The 20,407-nt window shown below is 37.3% G+C and overlaps 1 protein-coding gene across 3 annotated transcripts in view; it reads left to right on the top strand.

Moving 5' to 3' along the window:
• The first annotated feature begins 1,901 nt into the window (after positions 1–1,901).
• TBC1D22A (TBC1 domain family member 22A) overlaps positions 1,902–20,407 on the top strand; it is a 160,632-nt gene continuing 142,126 nt past the window's right edge. For 2 of the 3 annotated variants that reach the window (XM_021524818.4, XM_021524817.3), the window contains exons 1-4: positions 1,903–2,087; positions 4,476–4,532; positions 6,232–6,572; positions 7,309–7,488. In XM_021524818.4, the coding sequence (XP_021380493.2) occupies positions 2,026–2,087; positions 4,476–4,532; positions 6,232–6,572; positions 7,309–7,488 (640 nt within the window). In that variant the 5' untranslated portion in view covers positions 1,903–2,025. Of the gene's footprint in view, positions 2,088–4,475; positions 4,533–6,231; positions 6,573–7,308; positions 7,489–20,407 lie in introns of all 3 variants that reach the window. The other variant, XM_085570413.1, reaches the window with a different exon arrangement.

The raw sequence follows: 20,407 nt of genomic DNA on the forward strand, positions 1-20,407 counted from the left end.
AAAGGGTCTTCCTTCCAAATCCCTTACCTCTCCAGCACCTTGGCAACACAGTTTCTATCAGGGATAAAACAAAAATCAGGATAATGAGAAAATATAAAAATTGATGGGAAGGGAATAAAAAGAGTATCCTTGCCTTCTTGAAAATAAACAGCAGCCAGCTTTGTGGTACTTCAGTCCACAGGTGTAAAACTGCCAGCAGCCCTTCACAGTAGCAGAGGAGGGCACTTGCAGTTCTTGATACAAATGTAGCTCTCCGTTTGCAAGTCAGATTTATTCATGAAGCAATCCATGAAGCAGCCAGTTGTTTCCAGCACAAAATTCTGAACCACATGAAAAACTTATACACAAGGTAACATATACTTAATATAATGAAATAGTAATAATACAGTTAACCTTGTGCTGACTTGATTATGTAACTCAGCAAAACCTCCACTGCTAAAATGATCCAGAAGTTTAATATGGCTGCACCAGATTGACACAAAAATTAAATTGTGTCACTTCAGGATTCAGGTCAACTGTCATAAGGATCACAGATGGCTTGGGCTATCTAGGCTGAATCTATGTTTCTCTTTGATAAATATCAACAATGAACAAACAAAAATAACTGAAACACTGTTTTAACATCCATCTTAATACTAATAATGGAATGGATGTTTTATGGATTTACCATTTTTTGACTGTCACAAGAGATACACCTCATTTTTTTTTATTCTAGCAGCAACAAGTATAATTTCTATTTATTTAGCTATGACCGTACAAAGTTCCAGTCATGACTTGGCAGGTTTCATTCCACTTTAGCTAACGGACACAGATCATATTACTTTTCTTGTATTTTCTATTAATACTGATGATACTCAAGGGCTAGAATCTGTAAGACGAACAATACTTAAAGAACACAAATGGAGAAGGTGATACTTCCTACAGCATACATATCTACAAAAGCCACTGAAATTACAGCTCTCAACTGTGGATGGTGAGCTAGCAAGATCTGTGAAACATTTAATTTTTGACAGTTTTTAGAATGCAACTGCTAAATTAAATCCCAAACAGAAAGAATTATTTTTTTTCAATTTTTGAGAAATAACTTACACATGAAATGCATACTAAAGAACAAACATTGCACTGCAGTTCAGGTCTTGTACTATATGCCAGTTTTTTGGCTTAATTGTGGAAGGATGTTCCCTGAGCAATTCTTGACATGTAAAATTATATGCTAAATTGCATTGAGATGCAGCAAAAAATCCTGTAACTCAGCACTGTTTTTTCAGGAGCAATACTTGAAAGAGTAAAATGAAATCATACTTATTTTCTTGGTAGAAGTAATGTATCCTTTGAAGTGATGTATTGCTGGGAATCTACAGATACATATAAACCCCCTTATTCTTGTACCATCTCAAAGCCATGAATGAAGTGGGTACAATGAGTGAAGAACTTTCAAACAGAGAAAGCTTAAAGTCCCCCCGCTCCACTCCCGCCCGTCCCCACTATTAACTGGGTTAATAATTGGAAATGTAAAAAGATAAAGGTAGAAAAAATGTGATGGATTTTGTTATAAACAGATGCCCGCCGATCTTCAATTAAAGTCTCCATCCCTTTACAAGGCAAGTTTTGCACTTCTCAGGAGCACTCTGAGGAATCGCTCTGTACGGTTCAATCAAAAAGGATAAAAGTCTGAGAAGGCCACACCCGGGGAGCCGCGAGGCAGTTCCTGAGTTCAGGATGGCTTCGGTGCGAGGCAGTTCCTGAGCTCAGGAACGCTTCGGGCGGGGCACGGCCCAGGAACTGCCCCGGCACGGCCGGGCCGGGCTGCCCCCGGCATCCCCTCGCTGCGATTGGCCCCACCGGGCCCACCCGGCAGCAACCTCACTTCTGGTTGGCTCAAACTTCCGTGCCGCTTCAGAGAGCCAATAAGGCGCGGGGTTGTTTTCCGGTCCCAAGATGGCGGCGCTCAGGGGTGCTTCTGTGGCCGGGAATGGCGGGGTGTGAAGGCTGAAGGGGCGCGGAGGGGGATGAGGTGACGCCGCTATGGCGAGCGACGGGGGCAGGAAGCAGTTCTGGAAGCGGAGCGGCGCGAAGGTGCCGGGCAGGTGAGAGCAGCCGCGGGAGGTCGGTGTGGCCCCTGTACGGCGCCGGGCCGGGGGCGTCTGTGCCCGTGCGGCCCCGCCGAGAGCCGGCGCCGCGTCCCGCCCCCGCCCCGCGGGGCCGCGCGGGGCCCTCGGTCCCGCCGCAGGGGCCGGGGCCGGCGGGCCCCGCTCCCTCCCGGGTCCCTCGGTGGCTCGGCGCTCCAGCCGTGAGGCGGAGATCGCCGGCGGTCAGCTGGAGTTGGTTATAATGGTTATAACTTGTATCAGAAAGGTGTTGTCAAATAATTATCGAAATGTGCGTTCCCGGCCTGACATCGCGGGCAAAGGAGTGAACGTGATCCTGGGAATGTGTTCTCTGGGAAATCGTGAGTGGGAGAATGTTTGTAGCTCTCGGCAGGATCGAGTTAGGATGTTTTGAAACTTGATGCAAGTTAGGATATTTTTGAAGTACTTCGTAGGAAATGTGTTTTCTAGGCATGGAGACATGTTTTAGTTTCTGCTACGTATTTCAAAACAGTGTCAATTTCTCAACTTTCTTCTGAAGCGTGAACAGCAGAGCAATTGTGTCAATGGAAAGGGCTACAGGCACATTCTCCCATTCAAGATTTTCCAGGGAATAGATCCCCAAAGTGCCGTGAACTCTTTTGACTGTTACATCAGGGTGGAAACACATGTTCAGATTATTATTTAACAATAACATTCTCTGGTCTTATCCTCGAATTGTTTTCACAGTACAGGTTTCTATATTCTTGTTGTAAGAATGGTGTGCACTTGTGGCTCTCAGGGAGTAGTAACTCTGTATTCTATTTACCCTTTACTTGAATTCAGCAACATAGCCTTGCTCATCATTTACCTTCTTACTTTTTCAGTTACCCATAAGCACTAACTGGGAGTGGTTTTGTTTCTTTAGTTACAAACTAACTTTTTCAGTCTAACTGTTGTCCTTCTGATATGTTTTCTTTGTAACTTTGCTGCATCGCTTGAGGTTGAAACACTTCTGGCCTTCCTCCCTTGCGCAGGATCTACAAATAGTTGCAGTTAATTTGCAGACAACTTCAGGCTTGAGGAAAGACAAGGACACTGTGGAGAATGTGCTTTTGATTTTTATTTGGGTTTTTTTTTTTCATGGCATGGAAAGGACTGTTGTTGCTTTCTGTTTGAGTGGATTTGCATTGCAGTTATTCACAGAGTGGTGTAAGGAAAAGGCACCTTCTGTGTGCATGGAAATGGGCAGTGACACCTGACCCATGTGAGCACAGAGCAGGGAGAGAATGGCATATGGCTCTGGGAAGGCTGGTGAGGAATTGATTTCCATGGAATTACATAAAAATCATTAAGAGTTTTGATAAAACAACATTTTCAGTCACCACAAGGATAATTTCACTGGTGTTAATGCTGCAGCTGTTGTGAAAGTCTGAGCTTCTCTTAAAATCTGTTTTGACTGAACTGAGTCTCTTTGGCTTGGTTCTATCTCAGGTTTACTAAGGTTGGACTTACTTATCCTTATGGTCTGGAGATTGTTTTTGGTATATCAGGAGGGCATGTTCATTCTATGTGATTTTTATTACAGGTTTGGCTAGTTGTTAATGTTGCATATGATTTATTTCTCTTACAATTAGAGAGTTGTGTTGTAATAATTTCTAATATAAAGCCACATGTAAGTCTTGATGCGTCTTCTGTGGCATTTTTTTACTTACAAGATAGTTTTATACCAAATAACTAGGAGGTAATGAACTTTTAGTTTGTAGAGAATTTTGGTTTTCACACAATAACATACTATATTGTAATTTTAGAGGCTAGGGAATAAGTCTTTGGAAACTTGTTTCAAAGCATTCTTTTAACAGTCCTATTTTATTCTCTAACCTGTCACCTTTTGTATTTTTCTGTAGCTTTGCCCTTCTTGTACTTTAGTAATGGTTAAGAACTGTCTGGTTGGATTTTGGGTGGCAAGGGTTTGTAGAAGATTAAATCTCTGTAGATATTTCTTTGAGAATTTTTAATTTTTTGCAAGAGATGAAGAAATGATAAATCTGAGAAGAGAATTTTTGTAGATTCTTACTGCAGAGTCTAACTTATTTCTTATTTTAATTCCTAGTTAGAAAAATAAAATAGCCTAAAATAGCCTTAGCTTAGGTCTCACAGAGTTCAAGTTTAGCAAATCTATTATTTTTATTAAAATACTTCTTAGTATGCATATCAATTGCAGCTTCATTATTTTTAGTTTTTGAAACAGACAACTGTTGGAACATTTCAGTTCTGTTTATTATTAGTCAGTAATAAACAGAACTGAAATGTTTTAATGCACAGAAACTCTCCAAATATACAATTTAATACACAGAAACTCTCTGATTATTTACTATTTTTGTGATAACTCTGTTTGTTTTCCTTTAGTATTCAACATGTGTATGGAGCTCAGCATCCACCTTTTGACCCATTATTGCACGGAACGTGAGTTAACTTAATATTTAAATATTCCAAGTATTTTGTGTCTCCTCTGTTTTCTCATTTTTTCCTCCCTGTTGGCTATAAAGTTCATTCTTAATCTTCGTTTTTCAATTTTTGTCATAATCTTAACTTCTCTGTTTTGACTTCTCCTTTGTGACTTCCTGATGGTTACCATATTTGCAGGAACAAATCAGCACTTTCAGATCTTAACTAACATAGATTTCCAACTGTTATTATTTACTTTTAATGCCTTATATATGGGAAATTGTAGTAAAGTAAAAAAATAGTGTTACAAAGAAAAGGATTTGGTGGGAAGGACGTCATGCTTCTACTAAATTTTTTCAAGGGCTGGTTTCAGATTGTATCATCCAAAACTTAACTAGAATGTTTACTTCTTGTACTGAGTTGGAGGCAATTGAAATTGAAAAGGCACCCTTCATCCTAAGGGTGGAAATAAAAGAAATGAGATTAATTAGTTCAAAGTACGGAGGTATAGAGACCCAGTGACAAAAACTGGAAGTTTATTGCTTGAAGTGACAGAACTAGAGAAAGACCTGGCTGTTTTAGACTATGATGACAAGGCAGGTGAAAGTGTAAGTGTAGCAGTTGTTAGGGAAGATACTCCCTGTAAGTCATAACAGAAACATTATAACTGATACTACATGAAAACTGAGGAAGAACTTTCTCTGATTTGCAGTTCTGCCTGCCTTGTCTTCACAGAAAAAAAATAGCCCAGGTGGAGAGACAGGGAGGTCAGAAATGAACTCAAGAACCATCTTGATGCAATTCTGTGCAAGGTGTCCCTGCTTAAGCAGGGAGTTTGGGCCAGCTGACCCTTGGTGACCTCTTCCCATCTTCCCTATTCTGTGAAAGCACAATTAAATTAATGGCAGTAACTTCTTCATTTTTTTGGGAACAGACTAAGAAACCCTCTCAACTTTATACCTTATTCAGTTCACTTCTGAAGGGAGATGTCATTGCTCTGCTTTACTGTAAGTGAGAACAAGTTCCAGGCTAGGGAGGGATACTTGGTTCGTATCTTGTACTGCGTGTTGACAGAGGGGCAAAAGGTTGGGAGCTGAGCAGGGTCCACTTAGACTAGTAATTAGAAGATATATCTTTGCTCTGAGAAGAGCAAAGTTCTGAAGGAAATCCATGCTGGCATCCCTGATGGGGAGGAATGATAGATTTACTGAGTTTTAAGGTGAGACTTGGTTTGTTTATGACAGTGATTGCATTGCATGATTGCTTATGACAACTTAGGAGTAGACCATGGCTTGATTGCAGCTCCTGTGCTGTTACACAGCAATTGCATTGAAAGGGCTGAAATCTACAGAAATTGATGAAGCCAGAGCAGTGCAGTATGCCCTATTTTATAAGCTATTCTAGTAGCAATCCTTTCATCCTTTCATGTGATTTTGGGGTTGGGCTTTTTTTTTTTTTTTTTTTTTTGGGTTTTGTTTTCTTAAACAAGGGAAGGAAATATTTGCTTAACTTCTATTCAAAGCAACTAATTGTCAGTTTTTACAGCCCTTGTTCTCAGATTTCTTCAGCTGTATGTTACTGTGGGTGGACGTAGTGGAGAGAGATAAATATTTGCTGCCTGTGTAGTGTCAACTATGAACTTTTGGGGTTTAGTCCTACCCAGAGTGTTTTGATTCTTTACTCGTTTTCTAAATAGTGTTTATTTGTTTTTGAACAGCTTGATAAAACCAGGTTCAAAACCACCTACAACTCCAGTGAAATTGAAGAAAGTCAGCACCTTCCAAGAATTTGAAAGTAACACAAGTGATGCTTGGGATCTTGGAGATGATGATGATGAACTCCTAGCAATAGCTGCTGAAAACTTAAATACAGAAGTGGTCATGGAAACAGCTCACAAAGTAATTCAGAATCACAGCAAGCTACAAGAACAGCATAAATTTCAGGAAGAACATCTACAGGAAGAAAAACAAGAGGAATTTGCACAGCTGACTTCCATGGCATGTGGTGATAATAGGCTTGTTAAATCAGTCAGTGAAGGTCATACATCAAGTTCATTAGGTATGTTGAAAAGTGAAAAAGATGTTGGAAGTTAAAGGATGAGAGCTACCATATTTGCCCCTGTAAGACAGTAAACCCTTCCCAACCCTTCATTAATATTGCAGGAAAACACTGTTTATCACTAGTGATTTATTTGAGAGGAAGACTCAAATAAATGCTTTACCAAATTGTAATGAATGTGTGTGAGGGAAGAATAACTAAACTTTTTTTATTTTCACTATTTGTTTTTGTTTTCTCTAGTTTTTGTTTTTCACTATTGTGAAAAATTATAAATAAATTGTAATTAAAATATAATTAAAATATGTTGAAAAGCTGGAGAAAATCATGCAGGTGGACTGGGAGATTCACCCTTATGTGTCTTTTTTTATGGTTTTATATGAGCTTTCAATTGCAATAATTTCAAGATTTTTGTGGTTGTTTTTTTTTTATTTGCTTTCTGTATTTTTTTTAGAATGTAAGGGAGAATGAAAACAACTTTTAGTAACACAAATCTTAGAAATCCATGAGCCTTGCCATTAATATGATCTCTAATTGATGTATTTTAATTGTGGAATACTGCTTTGAAGAGACATGCTCCTTCTGCTAAATCCAAGTAATTTGAGGTCCAACATTCTAGTATCCTTGAGTTTTCATTTTTCAAAAACAGAATTCTATTCTAAATTTACAAATTATAAGCAACTGATTAGTAGCCTTCTCACTAGCTGAGGCTAACTGCTATACTTCTTTTTCCCTTCAGATAATGCTAGTGAAAATTCTTCCATGCAGAGATCACAGTCACTTCCACAAACTTCCATACCTCCCTTGACAAGTGGAATGGCAGACTACAACACCTCAGTTAATCCTGCATTAACTGAGAGAGAGGCATCTCGACTAGACAAATTTAAGCAGCTACTTGCTGGCCCAAATACAGATCTTGGTGAGTGTTTCTTCTAGAATCTATGAATTGCATCTAAATTATTCTTAAACAATAGAATTTTCCTGTTTGATGTACTGTCCTGCCATATGGTTTGGTTAGGATCTAATCCTTTCAACATTGAAAATTGATCTTACAAAAGAAAGAATAAAATTGTAAGTTTGTAGTACTCCTGCTTTTACTAAGTGATTTGCATACATCTTACTAATATATGTAGGGTGTTTGATGGGTTCTTGTTCTTTCTCAGATTATTTCTTCTGACCAGACTAATCTCTGTAGAAAAAACCACAAAGTATAATTTACTGTGTTTATTGTATTTGCCTGATAATGGAACAGGTTGGTATATAAGTGTGATTTTCATACTTGGAAATAAATAGGAGTGAAAAACAACGAGGCATATAATTATTGCTGCTTGTCTGCTCCATGAGCCTTCTTCATTTTCACAGGCTGATACAGTAGTTCTGTGTCTCATCTGTGAATGCTGACAACAAGTCAATGGGAAAACAAATGTATTGTCAGATAACTTGACTGTTCCCTTTGTTTACTGGATTTTAGCTGCTGAATAGTCAATACAAGTGCCAAGAGGGTATCACAGAATCAAATGGCTTTGTATCCCAAGTGAAAATCTGAAGCAGGATTAGTATACTCCATTTGGAGAACTTGGTGATTAGGAGCTGAGTGTAAAATAATGAATAAAGAAAATGTCTTTGAGGTAGACCATTCTGGAAGATATCTCCAGGAAACTTACAGGAAGAAAGAGAAATTGCATGTTTGCAGTTCTTGAGGTGATGCTCTCCTGCCTGGTCATTGTCATGAGGCTCTTCAATATAATACAGTCCAAGGTGTAGCTTTTATTTTTTTTCCCATGCTGTGTCTTATTGTCAGATTGATGCTGGGAAAATACAATTATGGAAACTATAGTAACTGCATGAGATTGAGCATTCAGTGAGTTATAGGACATTCTTTTGAAATTCAACTGTGAATAAAGGGAGGTGTTAAAACATAAACTTGAAAACGGTAATCAAATATTGCTTTTTAGCCCTTTGATTTAACAGATGTTATGACCTTTGTGATTGTGACTAACATGAAAACTCGTAGCTTAAGAATGTGATAGTTGAAGTCTTTGTTACATAAGGTTGCAAAATCAGAGGAAAGAGAATTCAGTTCAAACCTATTCATTTTACTTTTGCTGTCTAATTAATTTAGAATACTTTACCAGTAAATCAGATTTATGGATTAAAGTGAAATAATTTTGGAAGAAAATTTCCACTCTTATTAGGAGTGCACTCACCCTATCTGTGGTGAACTTAATCAATGCTATTTAAACAAATTCTGTGTTTTTTTTCCTATTGAACTTTTATTGAACTAGGCAATAGGCTCCAAGCTAAAATTTGTGGTGAGTAATATAGGGATAGGTGGCTGTTCTGTTACAGACGGCTTATTCTGTCTTTGTGTGTGTGGGGTGATGTGATTTGTGTGAGTCTCTTTTGTATTGGAGCCACAAATAGTTGGGCTTTGTTTGTCACAATGAATTAAATTAGTAAGACATGGAGACATTTTTGTAAATATTTATCTTCATTTCTGGGCTTGGTTTTGCTTGGAAGTAGAAGTACAGAAGTAAAGTATTTCTATTGCTTATTTTCTTGGTATAGCTTTGCATATTGTTGAAATAGATTATGTAACAAGTCCTTTCAAAGGAAAATAAAAGTAAGTTAATTTGTGGAACTGTAGCCATGTCTTGCACATATTCTTATATAATAATGAGAGATATCAACATCGACTATGAATACAAAGTAATGCAAATGACCTTGAAATCCTTTCAGTCACACTTGAATAATCATTATCCTATAAAGACAGTGTAAAATGCAATTTTAGTTGTGCATGACAACTAGAGGTGTGAAAGAGTGTCTTCCTTCACAATAAAAATCTCAAAAAGATGAATCATGTGTATAAATTTGGAAGTGAAGATTTATTTAGTCGTTGGAAACCACTAACAGGTTTTGGAGTTGGGTTTGGTCTACAGGCTGGCTACTTTGAACTTGTGGAAATAGGCAGTAACTTCAAGAAAGGTGGGCTTAGTAACTGGACAAAATGAGGGCTTTAGAAGGAGCCTCTTGTAAGAAGCAGTGTGGTTGGATGGGGACTTGAGGACTGCCCCTGTTAATTAGATTGTAGTGAGGTGCATGGGTGCAGGAAGCAGAGTGGGACTGTGGGTAGGATAGGAGAGTTCAGGAGACAGCTGAGGAGTAGACTGTAGGGTCTATTTGACTGCATAGCTTCCCACTCCTGGTAGTGCATGCCAGGTTATTCAGCAGGAATAATTCACAGTAGTTTTGTGTAATCAACCTGTGTTTATGCTTGACTTGCAGTCAGTTTGCTGTAGACTTACTGAATTTCAGGTCTTGTCTTTCCTTGCAATGGACCTTGTATTACTAAGTGAAGATGGGCTTGCAGAATTTTTACAAACATTTGCTTGCTTTAAGAGGAGGGAACAGAACTTTAAAAAAGCAGTGTAAGGGGAGTCTTTCTGAGAAGAATTTTTTTTTCCTTCACAGACCACTTCGTACATATTAGAGGAACAGTACTGCTATGTCGTCAGGTTTTCAGTTAAAGTTTAATTTTTTTTATTAAATTTGTGTTTTTCAGTAATCTTGTAAAATGTTTTAAGGAGCTTTTTACTGTGCAAACACGAAGTAAGCAATGTTGATAAAGTCTGACAAGGCAACAAACAAGTTATTGCATACTTGCAACTTCAACACAGCAGATGTATGATGGGTTACTAATATAAATTTAAAAATTAGCTGATTAAAGCATTTCCTTAATTCCTTTATCTTCAAATCAACTATTTTTCTGGTTTTCTTTACACATATATATGGCTAATGAGTATGTAATTGGATATAAGAAACATGTTTATTTGAGTAAAATAACAGCCAATGGTAAACTTGGTGTGCCGTGTTCTCTTGATTTAATAAAGCTTCAAAACATTGTAATGCTACTGTTATGCAACATAACACATGTATTATTTCAGAGTCAAACTGACTAATTTCTTAAGTTGCAAAACTGTTTTGCATGTTAGGGTCACTTTTCCTACTTAGTCATAACAAATCCCAAGCTGAATAAAATATGTTGAAGTTTTAGCATACTACCTTGATAAAAATAATAGAAGGTCCTGTAAAAGCACCCATGCAAATTGTGAAGTATTCCCATCCTAGATTTACTGCAGCTGCTGTACACATTCAACAGCACTTTCCATTGAACTTTTAAAAAAACTCATCTATTTGTCTTCCTTCTTCTGGCCAAATTTCAAAGAATAAACCTTTTCAGAGAGTACTACATGTTGCTGAGTTGGGTGCTGTCTCTTAGCTAGTCTTTTGCTATGGAAATAGTAGATAATGTTGTGAAGTCTTGCAGAACTTTTAAAGACTAGCTGAACTTTTTATGTATCTGATGGTGGCAAAAACTAATTACATAATTTTACAGGAGTTAAAATGCTGTAATCTCATATTATTTCCTAACAATAGCTGGTTGCCTCTGTGTGCTATAATAAAAGAATTCACGAGTGGTTCTCTAAGGATTAAATTCATAAAGAAAACATGTTAGATGTTTCTTTTTCCTATCACAGTGGTCTTCTAGATTGTTGTAGCAACTTGAAATAGGATTTTCCTATTCATGGTTGCATCCATTGTAGATTTATATTAAACCTGATCTAACATAGTAATTACCTTTTCTTTCACTTATGGCTCATAAATCTAGTATTCTGTAATAGCAGTCTGTTATGTCCTATAAAATTGCTTGCCAAACTGGTGCTATTGAAAAGTTTCAATAACTTTACAAAATGCATTAATTGAAATAAACTTGATTAATTTTGTTCCCAGCTTCATTAATTTATCTGTACTAAGCTACACAGTGATTTATGTCTGTGCTCCTAGTACATCCATGTCATTTAGAATTTTAATGCCCTGTGCAGCTGTGAATTACTTGTAGTTGATCATGTGAGTGCCTATTCTTCTTTCAGTTTGTTGATGTAAAGTTTACATGTGTCCTACTGCTGCTTTGTGTGATGTGCCATCTCTGGTTCTTGTCCTGTTCTAGTTAGCTTTTTATCTACAAAACTTACTTTCTTATTTAGCTAATAAAAAAAGATTATTAACCAGGCAGTATTGTACCAGTAGACTTTGTAACATCTTTTTTATTAATTCAGTCTTCTGAAAGAAATAAATGCTAAATATCCATTATTTATTCCTTTTTCAATTACTTGTTGCAGGATTAGTATTTTGTCTTCCTGTTTCCTGTGGATTGGTCTCATAACTTGTATTTTCATTTGATAGTAAGCATTTAGTCTGATTACTGCTCTAGTGGAATATTTCAATGTAAAGGTATTAATGTATGATTTTTCATTGTAACTAGATAATAATAGATTCTTGAAAAAATTTTGAGAAGATTCTGCATAGTTTGTTTCTTCAGGATGCATTTCTCTTCCTTTGTTAAGATGCTAGATTGACATAGTAGTTCCAGATGTGTGCTGATTCTAGTGGTTGCTCCAGTTTGGGTGCAGGACCTTACCCTTGCCCTTGTGGAACTTCATGGGGGTTGCATCAGCCCACCTCTTAAGCCTGTCCAAGTCTCCCTGGATGGGACATGCTCCTTCCAGCAAATCTACTGTGTCACAGCTTGTTGTCATCTGCCTTCTTACTGAGTGTGCACTTGGTCTCTCTGTCACTGTCATCAAGGAAGATATGAAATGGTATTGGCCCCAGTGCAGACCTTTGTGGGATACCACTTGTTACTGGCTTCCACTTGGAGCTGAGCTATTGACTGTAGCTCTTTGGCTAAGGAACTGGCTGAATGTCCATATCTAATAGCCCTCAACAAGTCCCTCAAACAAATCTGTCCAGTTTTAGGGGCAAGGATGTTGTGGGGGACTGTTTCAAAGGCTTTACAGAAGAACTGTAGTTTAGTTGTATGTTAATATTGTTATCTTTTAACGAGCATTTGTTAATTTTAACTTGAGTGACGACTCTTTACTCTTATGTGTTCCAAATGCCACCTATCATTGAATTAAGTTTTTGAGGGGGGAAAAAAAGAGTAAGACTGAACAGTTGCAGCTACTATTAACAAACAAGATAATATTTCCCTTTTTTCAGTTCTGGAAAAGGAGCCTGTAAGATAAGTTTTCCTCTTTTTTTTTTTTTTTTTTTTTTTGGTCAAGAGTTTTGGTATTCAAGTATGACTCAAATGAATAAATGGGTAAGAGGTGTTGTGAACTACACAGATGAGCCTAGTTCTGTGGTTCTGGACTTCTTGCCTATCAATAGAAGATCTATGTGATTTTTGTTAGTATCAGACTAGCTTAGAGATGAAGCTGTTTCTTTTTGTGTGGATGTCCACAAAGAACATTTCAGGTTAAAATCAGGGTAAAAAGGAAGTGTGCTCTTGACATAGTCCTTAAAACTCCCATGTTATGATTATGGCTCCATTAACAGTCAAGTTCTGCACTATGTCTTTTTCCAAGTGGATTTGGATGTAGAGCGTTACAGTGGGACCCTGAAGTTCAGCTGATGTGAAAGTGTTACTGTTAAAAAAAAATCACTAAATTATCATTCAAATTTCTGTGTACATGCAAAATTGCCTTGGTAGTTAGAACTAACTGACCATCAAAAAAGAAAAAGAGTTAGCATTCTACTTCAGATTGCAAGATTGATTAATTAAAAAGGGTTTTTTTGTGTCTGTTAAAGTTTTAGCAGAAATTTTAGGAGATCATTGCACTGATTTTTGATCAGGTATTCAAAAACAGTGAGTTGGAACCATGTGGTGAACAATGCAGCGAAGAGGGATATTTTAGTCTGGATGAACTGGGAAAAAGAGAAGTATTACATGATGAAGTGTTCTTCTAGTTTTTGTTTTGTTTGTTTTTGGTGTGCCATCTCCCTTCCTTATCTGAGAGTATCATGAAAGCTGAACTTACACTTTGTGAAATCTGTATTATCCAGTAAAATAGATGGGCGAGAGGTTCAGTGTTCTCTCTTGGAGTCATAGACTGAGGGAGCAACTTTGCCTCTTCCCATGATGTCTTGCAGACTTTGTAGCACGGGAGGGGCTTACCAGGAATGTCCTCAGTGAAAACTCTGAACATGCTCTGTGTCCTGAACCTTTTGAACATCAAGATTAGCAATGTACATATTGTAAATCAGTTTGTAAATCAGTTTATGAAGGCTCAAAGAAGTATAATTAATCCTTTAGGTTTTCTTGCCAGCATCTCTTTCACTGTTAATAAAGTTGGAACATAAGTCATTATTTCTTCATTAGCAGCATGCCCAGAACTGGAAGAAGTACATAAAACTTGTTTGGGAAGGTAAACACAGGGGAGCAAGTTTTACTGTGTATGTCTATGCTATGCTGCCTCCCTATTGCAGATTATTGGTTAGGTGTGCTCTCATGTGTCTTTTAGCCACAATGGCCAGCTGCTCTGGATGTAATATATGTTTGCAGTTAACTGCAAAAAACTTACATGGATTAGAGGTTAAGGGCTAACCTTAGACAGGAATTTGATATAATAGAACCTAAAGTAAAGCTAAAGTAAAATAATACTTCCAATGCAATCACAGAAGTAAAGATTCATAATTAAATCAGTAAGAGCTGTTTTTTTAAACATTCAGAATAAGGTTTAATAGGCTTTCCCTTAGTTGTACATGAAAAGTTAGAAACTTGTAAAAATGTAAAACATGTAAAAATAAAAACAGTTGATGAGGCACAGAAATTGTGTGTTTTGGGAGAACTATGAAAAACATCATCTGCTGCTGGCATGGTTGTTCTCCATTACTTATCATCATATCCCTCACAGGCTTCACATGTTGCAGGTCTTAGCAATTTCAATAATCTTCTTTTTGCCTTAGTTTTCCTAATCACTTGCTTTCTTGTGCCTTGTAACACCAACCTCATCTGCTTCTGCTTCTGACTTTTTATGTGAAGTAGCAGACAAGATGTACTTTCCTACTCTTTTCTAGCAAAGGCTCTGAAAAGGATCTTACCCTGTATTTACAAAGGTGGATTGGACTTTATTTCCTGTTTCTGCAGCATTCAGAATAACTCTTTGTTCCATTGAGAAGATTAAGGGCAGTGTTTGATTAAAAAAAAAAAATTAATGAAGTGCCTAACAGAGCTATTATTCATTTTGAAAACCAGTTGCTGTGGTTGCCATAGTAATAACAAGCACTGTATTAAAGTTATTTTCTATATGTACTGCCTGTATTATAACGTGCTGTTGGGGGAGCTGCAGTTCTGTGTATCTATGCTTTTGAAAGAATTTTCCAGGTTTGTATAGCTAAAATATTCAAGGAATTTATGTTGTAGGAACATAAAACATGTAAATCTAGTTTATCATATCTATCATGGAGTTGCTCATGCAGGCCATGACTTCATGTAGCCATTTATAGTAATCTCAATGAAGTAACAGCTGTATCAAAAATGAATAATACATACAGAGAAAATTTGCACTCCTTTAATATTTCTTATTTTTTATATATTTGCAATAGGTAGAATGAATAGCTTGTAGTTCCAAGAAAAGTACTTGTAGACTTGGTTGTTTGCCCTCATGTGTTTTAGGTGTAGTGGATAATAACTCCAGTAATTGCTTGTACAGTTGAAAGCTGGCAAACTAATGGCATGTTTTCTTTGTAGAATTCCCCATGAAGTATTTATAGAATATGAGAAGTCTTTAAATCTAAATGCAGTAAAAAGATAGTCCTAAGATTTCTGTTAAAACAATTGCTTTAAGCTTTTTCTTCCTCTGAGAGAGGAAATGTATCTGTAAATGTATTGTAGTAAGCCAGATAAAACAAATTTTTTCCAAAATTAATTTAATCATATTAATTTGAAGCATTTTCATACCACACACATCTTCATAATAAGATATCCTAAAGCAGCATTGCTGTGAAAAGTAACTGCTGTCTCCTAGGCAGAAGTGGTAGTTGGCTAGTGTGAGCAAATTGAGATATTTTCATCTAAAAATCTGTGGGGATTTATAAATTCATTCATACCCATTTGTCACAGAATTATGTCAAATAATGAGGCAGCTGAAAAACAGTAGCAATTGGGGTTTAAACTCTTTCTTCAGAAAGTATTCTTTTAGTCTGGGACAGAGTTCACAGACAGGGTTTTATAGATAATGTTTTTAGATCTGCCTAATTTCAGCTGTTTCTTTACTCACAAGTGATTGTGTCTGTAATTAGAATGTTTACCAGTGCTCATTTTCAAAATAATTGTTCTGGAAGTTTAGAAAAATATTAATTGTATTGAAGCAAGAATATTTTGGTAGTACTATCTTGATTGAAAATGTGTGTTTGATTTGTAGGTATTATTAAAACTCGCTTGTATAAAGTCTGTGCTTGGGAATATGCTAGGTGACTCAAAACTAGGATGTTTAATTCCTTGGGAAGTCTAAAAGGGGAAGGAGTTGCTCTAATGAAAATTCACTGAAGCTATTCTTTGACTAGGGAGAATGTAACGTTTCAGCCAATGACAAATAGTTTAGTAATTAATTAAATTACTAAGTTCATAAAATAGTTGGGTTGGAAGGGACATTTAATTTACTTAATTCAGCACCTCTGTGATTAGCAGGGACATATTCGATTAGATCAGGTTTGTCCAAGACCCTCAGCCAGAGGTGGGACATTCACACCTTCTCTGGGTAACCTGTTCCAGTGTTTCACCATCTTCACTGTAAAAAATTTCTTCCTTCTATCTAGTTTGAAGCCACTGTTTTTCAGATTAAAACCCCTTGTCATATCAAAACAGACTCTGACAAAAAAATCTGTCCCCGTTTCCTTATAAGCTCTCTTTAAGTATTAAAGGCCACAGCAATGTCTGCCCAGAGCCTTTTCTTTTCCAGGCTGAACAACTCCAACTCTTTCAGCCTGTACTTTTAGGAGAGGTGGTCCAGCTGATGCCTGATGCCACAAGCCAAACAATATTAAGATAATAAAGAGTGGTTTCCTTTAATGAAAGTTCTTCATGGTGCAAATATGGCAAGATACACACATAATACAGTGTGACAATTTTATTAGTTTAACAAATTAGGATACTTAACAGAAAACATCCACTTAGGGAACAGTTAAGTAATCCCCCCCTTTTTGGTTCTGCCCCCCCACTGAAGGTGCCTCTAGCTTCTAACTCCGCATTTATTATGTCTACAGTATATAGTGAAAAAATAGTGGTTCACTTTAGAGGCAAGACTAAATAAGATTACAGGAAGATTAGCTTATTATTCTAAAATTTAGGTAATAGGATAGGAAAAGTACTATAGTTAGTTAAGGAGATATATAACTATATAATAGTAGTTTACAAATGTATGGAAAATGTATAAAACCCAAAAACCTGTTTGGCATTACAGCCCCTTGATCATCTTTATGGACTTCTGGACTCACTCCAAAAGGTTCATGTCTTTGTCTTACTGAGGACTCTAGAGCTGGATGCAGTACTCCATGCCCACCTGGAGACCTCACCAAAGTGTAGTAGAGGGGGGAGCATTGCCTCCCTTGACCTGCTGGCCATGCTCCTTTTGGTATAGCCAAGGAAATGTTTGGCTTTTTCACCTGTCCAGCCTGTCATCTACTAGTGCCTGCCAGTCCTTCTCCGACGTTTATTGCCCTAATCCCTCCATCCTGTATTGATACTGGTCAGTTGCCCCAACCCAGGTGCAGGACCTTTCACTTGTTCTTGTTAAACCTGATGGCATTCCCACGATCCTACTTCTCCAACTTGTCCAAAAACCTCTGAATGTCATCCCAGCTCTCAGGTGTGTCACCCAAACCACTCAGCTCAGTGTTATCTGCAAATTTGCTGAGGGTACACTTGATCCCACAGTATCTGTCACCAACACAGAATAATACTGGGCTCAGTATGAACTCCTGAGGGGCACTGCTCATCACTGATCTCCTTTGTGACATGAAACCACTGACCATTACTCCCTGGATGTAGTCATTCAAGCAGTTCTTCATTCACGAAAAAGTCTACCCATCAAATCCACTTCTGTCTCCAATATAAAGAAGGGTTTTGTGGGGGACCATGTCAAAGGCTTTACAGAAGTTGAAATAGATGACACCTGTAAAGCCTTTGCTTGTCCACTGGTTAGTCACTCCACTGTAGAAGGCCAAAATGCTGCTCAGGCAGGACTTGTACTGGTCAGCTATGCTGGCTATCTCAAATCACATCACTGTCCTGCATATGCCTTCACAGAATTTCTAGGAAGGTCTTCTGTTCTATGATCTTCCCAGGCACAAAAGTGAGGCTGACCAGTCAGTAGTCTCCAGGGGCTTCTTTTTTTTCTTTTTTTTTTTTTTTAATTTAAGTCTCTAGTGTATCACGGTAACCTGAGAACTGGAATGTGAGTATTTAAATTACGTGTTGTTATTTGAATTTTAGGAACTCTCCTGTTAAGTTATTTGTAAGAATAAAGCCCATCTTAAAGACTGTAATAGAGACATTTGCTGTAAAATTTAGTTGTGTTTGTCTAATAAAATGCACATGTAGTTAATGTATTTTAACAGCAGTATTAGAATTTAGCTTCACTGACAGTCTTTTATGTATGTCTAAAATGGTACTCTTGTGTATATGCTTCAATTTTTTTTTTCCCATCACCAGAAGCATTTTTATTTTATGTTGTAGTAGAGTTAGACTAAGTCTTCCAGGAGCAACTTGGATTCTGCTGTTGTAATTGCTGTTGGAAAAGGCAGGTTCCTTTGTTTTCTTTTCTCTTGTTTTGGTGATGAACCATCACAGGAAAGCATAATGTGAATTGATACTTAAGCAGTAGTGTCATGCAAGGGTCAGACTGTGTGCTTTTGGGGTTTGCTACTACACCTGATAAGAATTCTTGCATAGCCCCTTTGAGTTTTACTTTGTGCTCTTTGTCACTGGCAAAATAGTAGTTGAACTCACTGCAGTGAAAAGTTAGGGCCAGAAATCTACATTTTTTTTGGATTAGTCTGAGATCCTGGAATTTCGGAAGACTATGATGTAGGACAGCAGTCAGTGTGAAGAAATATAACTATCACAAAGCCAGGGCTAATGGTTTGTAATGGAATTGACTTAACTCTCACTTGTGCAATCATCTGTCTAACAGTTCTCTGTCCTGAAAGCAATTATTGTACCACTTATGAAAGCAAAACCAGAAACAAAAGCCTTGAAAAAGTTCAGAAGGATGGCATGACAGCAGAGCAGAGGAGGTTATTAAATACAATAGAAGGTTATTAGATACAATCCAAAAGGTAAAGTTTTGTGTCAAATAAGGAGAGCAGAGCAGAATATGAATCCTGTCAGGCCGAATGAATGGAAGCATTTTTAAAAGAGTCTGAGAAACAATTTAGAAACATACAAAAACTAGCTTTAAATGTTTTTTCTTAGATATACTGAGGGAATGCACATCACCAAAGATTTTGTAGGCCAGCAGACAATCTGGATGTAAAAAGAGCTCCCAGAGAGGATAAGGCAGTAGCAAAGCAGCATAATTATTTGTGTTCAGCATGGAAGAATGTAGGGATGTATTCACTCCCAAATCTTACATGATTGATAAATAGAGAATCTGTTTGAAGTAAGTGCTATATTGTAAAAAAACCCATAGTTTGTGTCTGGGTTTCACTTCATTGTCCAGTGCTGAGATTTCCTTCCAGAAAGAGTGGTCCTTTTGAACCCACTCCCACAGTGTGTGTTACTGTTTGGAATTACATGATAGCCCAAGCTATAAAAGGAAATGTATATTCATTGCAGAATAGCATCAGGAGAAGAGGGAGGGAAAATAATCTCTGTTCCAATGTGCTCTTGTATTTCCTATCTCTGGCCTTAAATGAGTTACTTAAAGTTGAGTGAAATTTTTGTACTGCGTGATTTAGGATGATCTGTCACTCAATTAATCATATACTTCATATTTCTGACTGTGACAGTAGATCTGCATATTTTCCTTTTTTATAATTTTTCTTCCTTTACATGTGTTGTTTTCAGAAGTTGGTGCCTATGTTTGAGCATGGATTCCTATTGAGTCAAGGGTGGAGCAAAAATATGGAAAGGTGAAAGATTAGAGTGGGTTTGGTGGGTATAAGGTTGAGAATGGCCCATTGTGTTACTAGAAAATAATAAAAGTAATTGCTGAGTTACAATTTATTTTCTATTTTCTTCATATACCAATTATGTAGTTTGTAAATGCTATGGCTATGTGTAAAGGTAGCCAAAACTTGAAAGTTGTGCAAAATGATTGTGTAAGGAAGTAATAAACTAATGCACAAGACTGGTTTCCCTTCAGCCTGGACATAAATAGATTAGACCCAGTAAATCATATTTGTTCATAAATACTGCACAAGGAGGAGAGGGGCAGGAAGATGTGCAGTTGGAGATTTTGCTTTTGACAACTTGGGGCTTTCATTGGTATTAAAACATCTGGAGCTAATTGTCATGCCTTGGGGTGGAAGGGAAATACATATGTAATTTGTAGATTGTTAAAGCAGATATTATCTCTTTTTTATTGTTTTTGTTCATAAACTATACAAAATACAGTTTTTCTACTCTTGTTCATATTACGTGTTTACTTTGCCTTTATGTCTTCTGACGAGTTCCTGCCTTTCTGGCTTTTAGAAGATAAAACCAGTGATACTGCTACTTACACTGTAGTGTTTTAGTGTGATTTACTTGGAATCAGATCATGGGTGGAATTGCAGAAGTAGTAGGGGCTGCAAGCCAATACTAAAGCTGCTTGGACCCTGAGCAAACTCCCTGGGGTGTGGAGAACTACTGTAGGTGATGTGAGAAATTGCTGTATGTAACAAACCACAGTGTGAGAAGCTGACACAAGTTGTAGATATGCCTATGATATGCCTGGATTTCACAAGTAGTCAAGGGGGAATTGTGTGAGAGGTGCCCAAACAGTGCCATTGTA

Source organism: Lonchura striata, chromosome 1A (assembly GCF_050655825.1).
Source record: "Lonchura striata isolate lonStrDom1 chromosome 1A, ASM5065582v1, whole genome shotgun sequence".
NCBI lineage: Eukaryota > Metazoa > Chordata > Aves > Passeriformes > Estrildidae > Lonchura > Lonchura striata.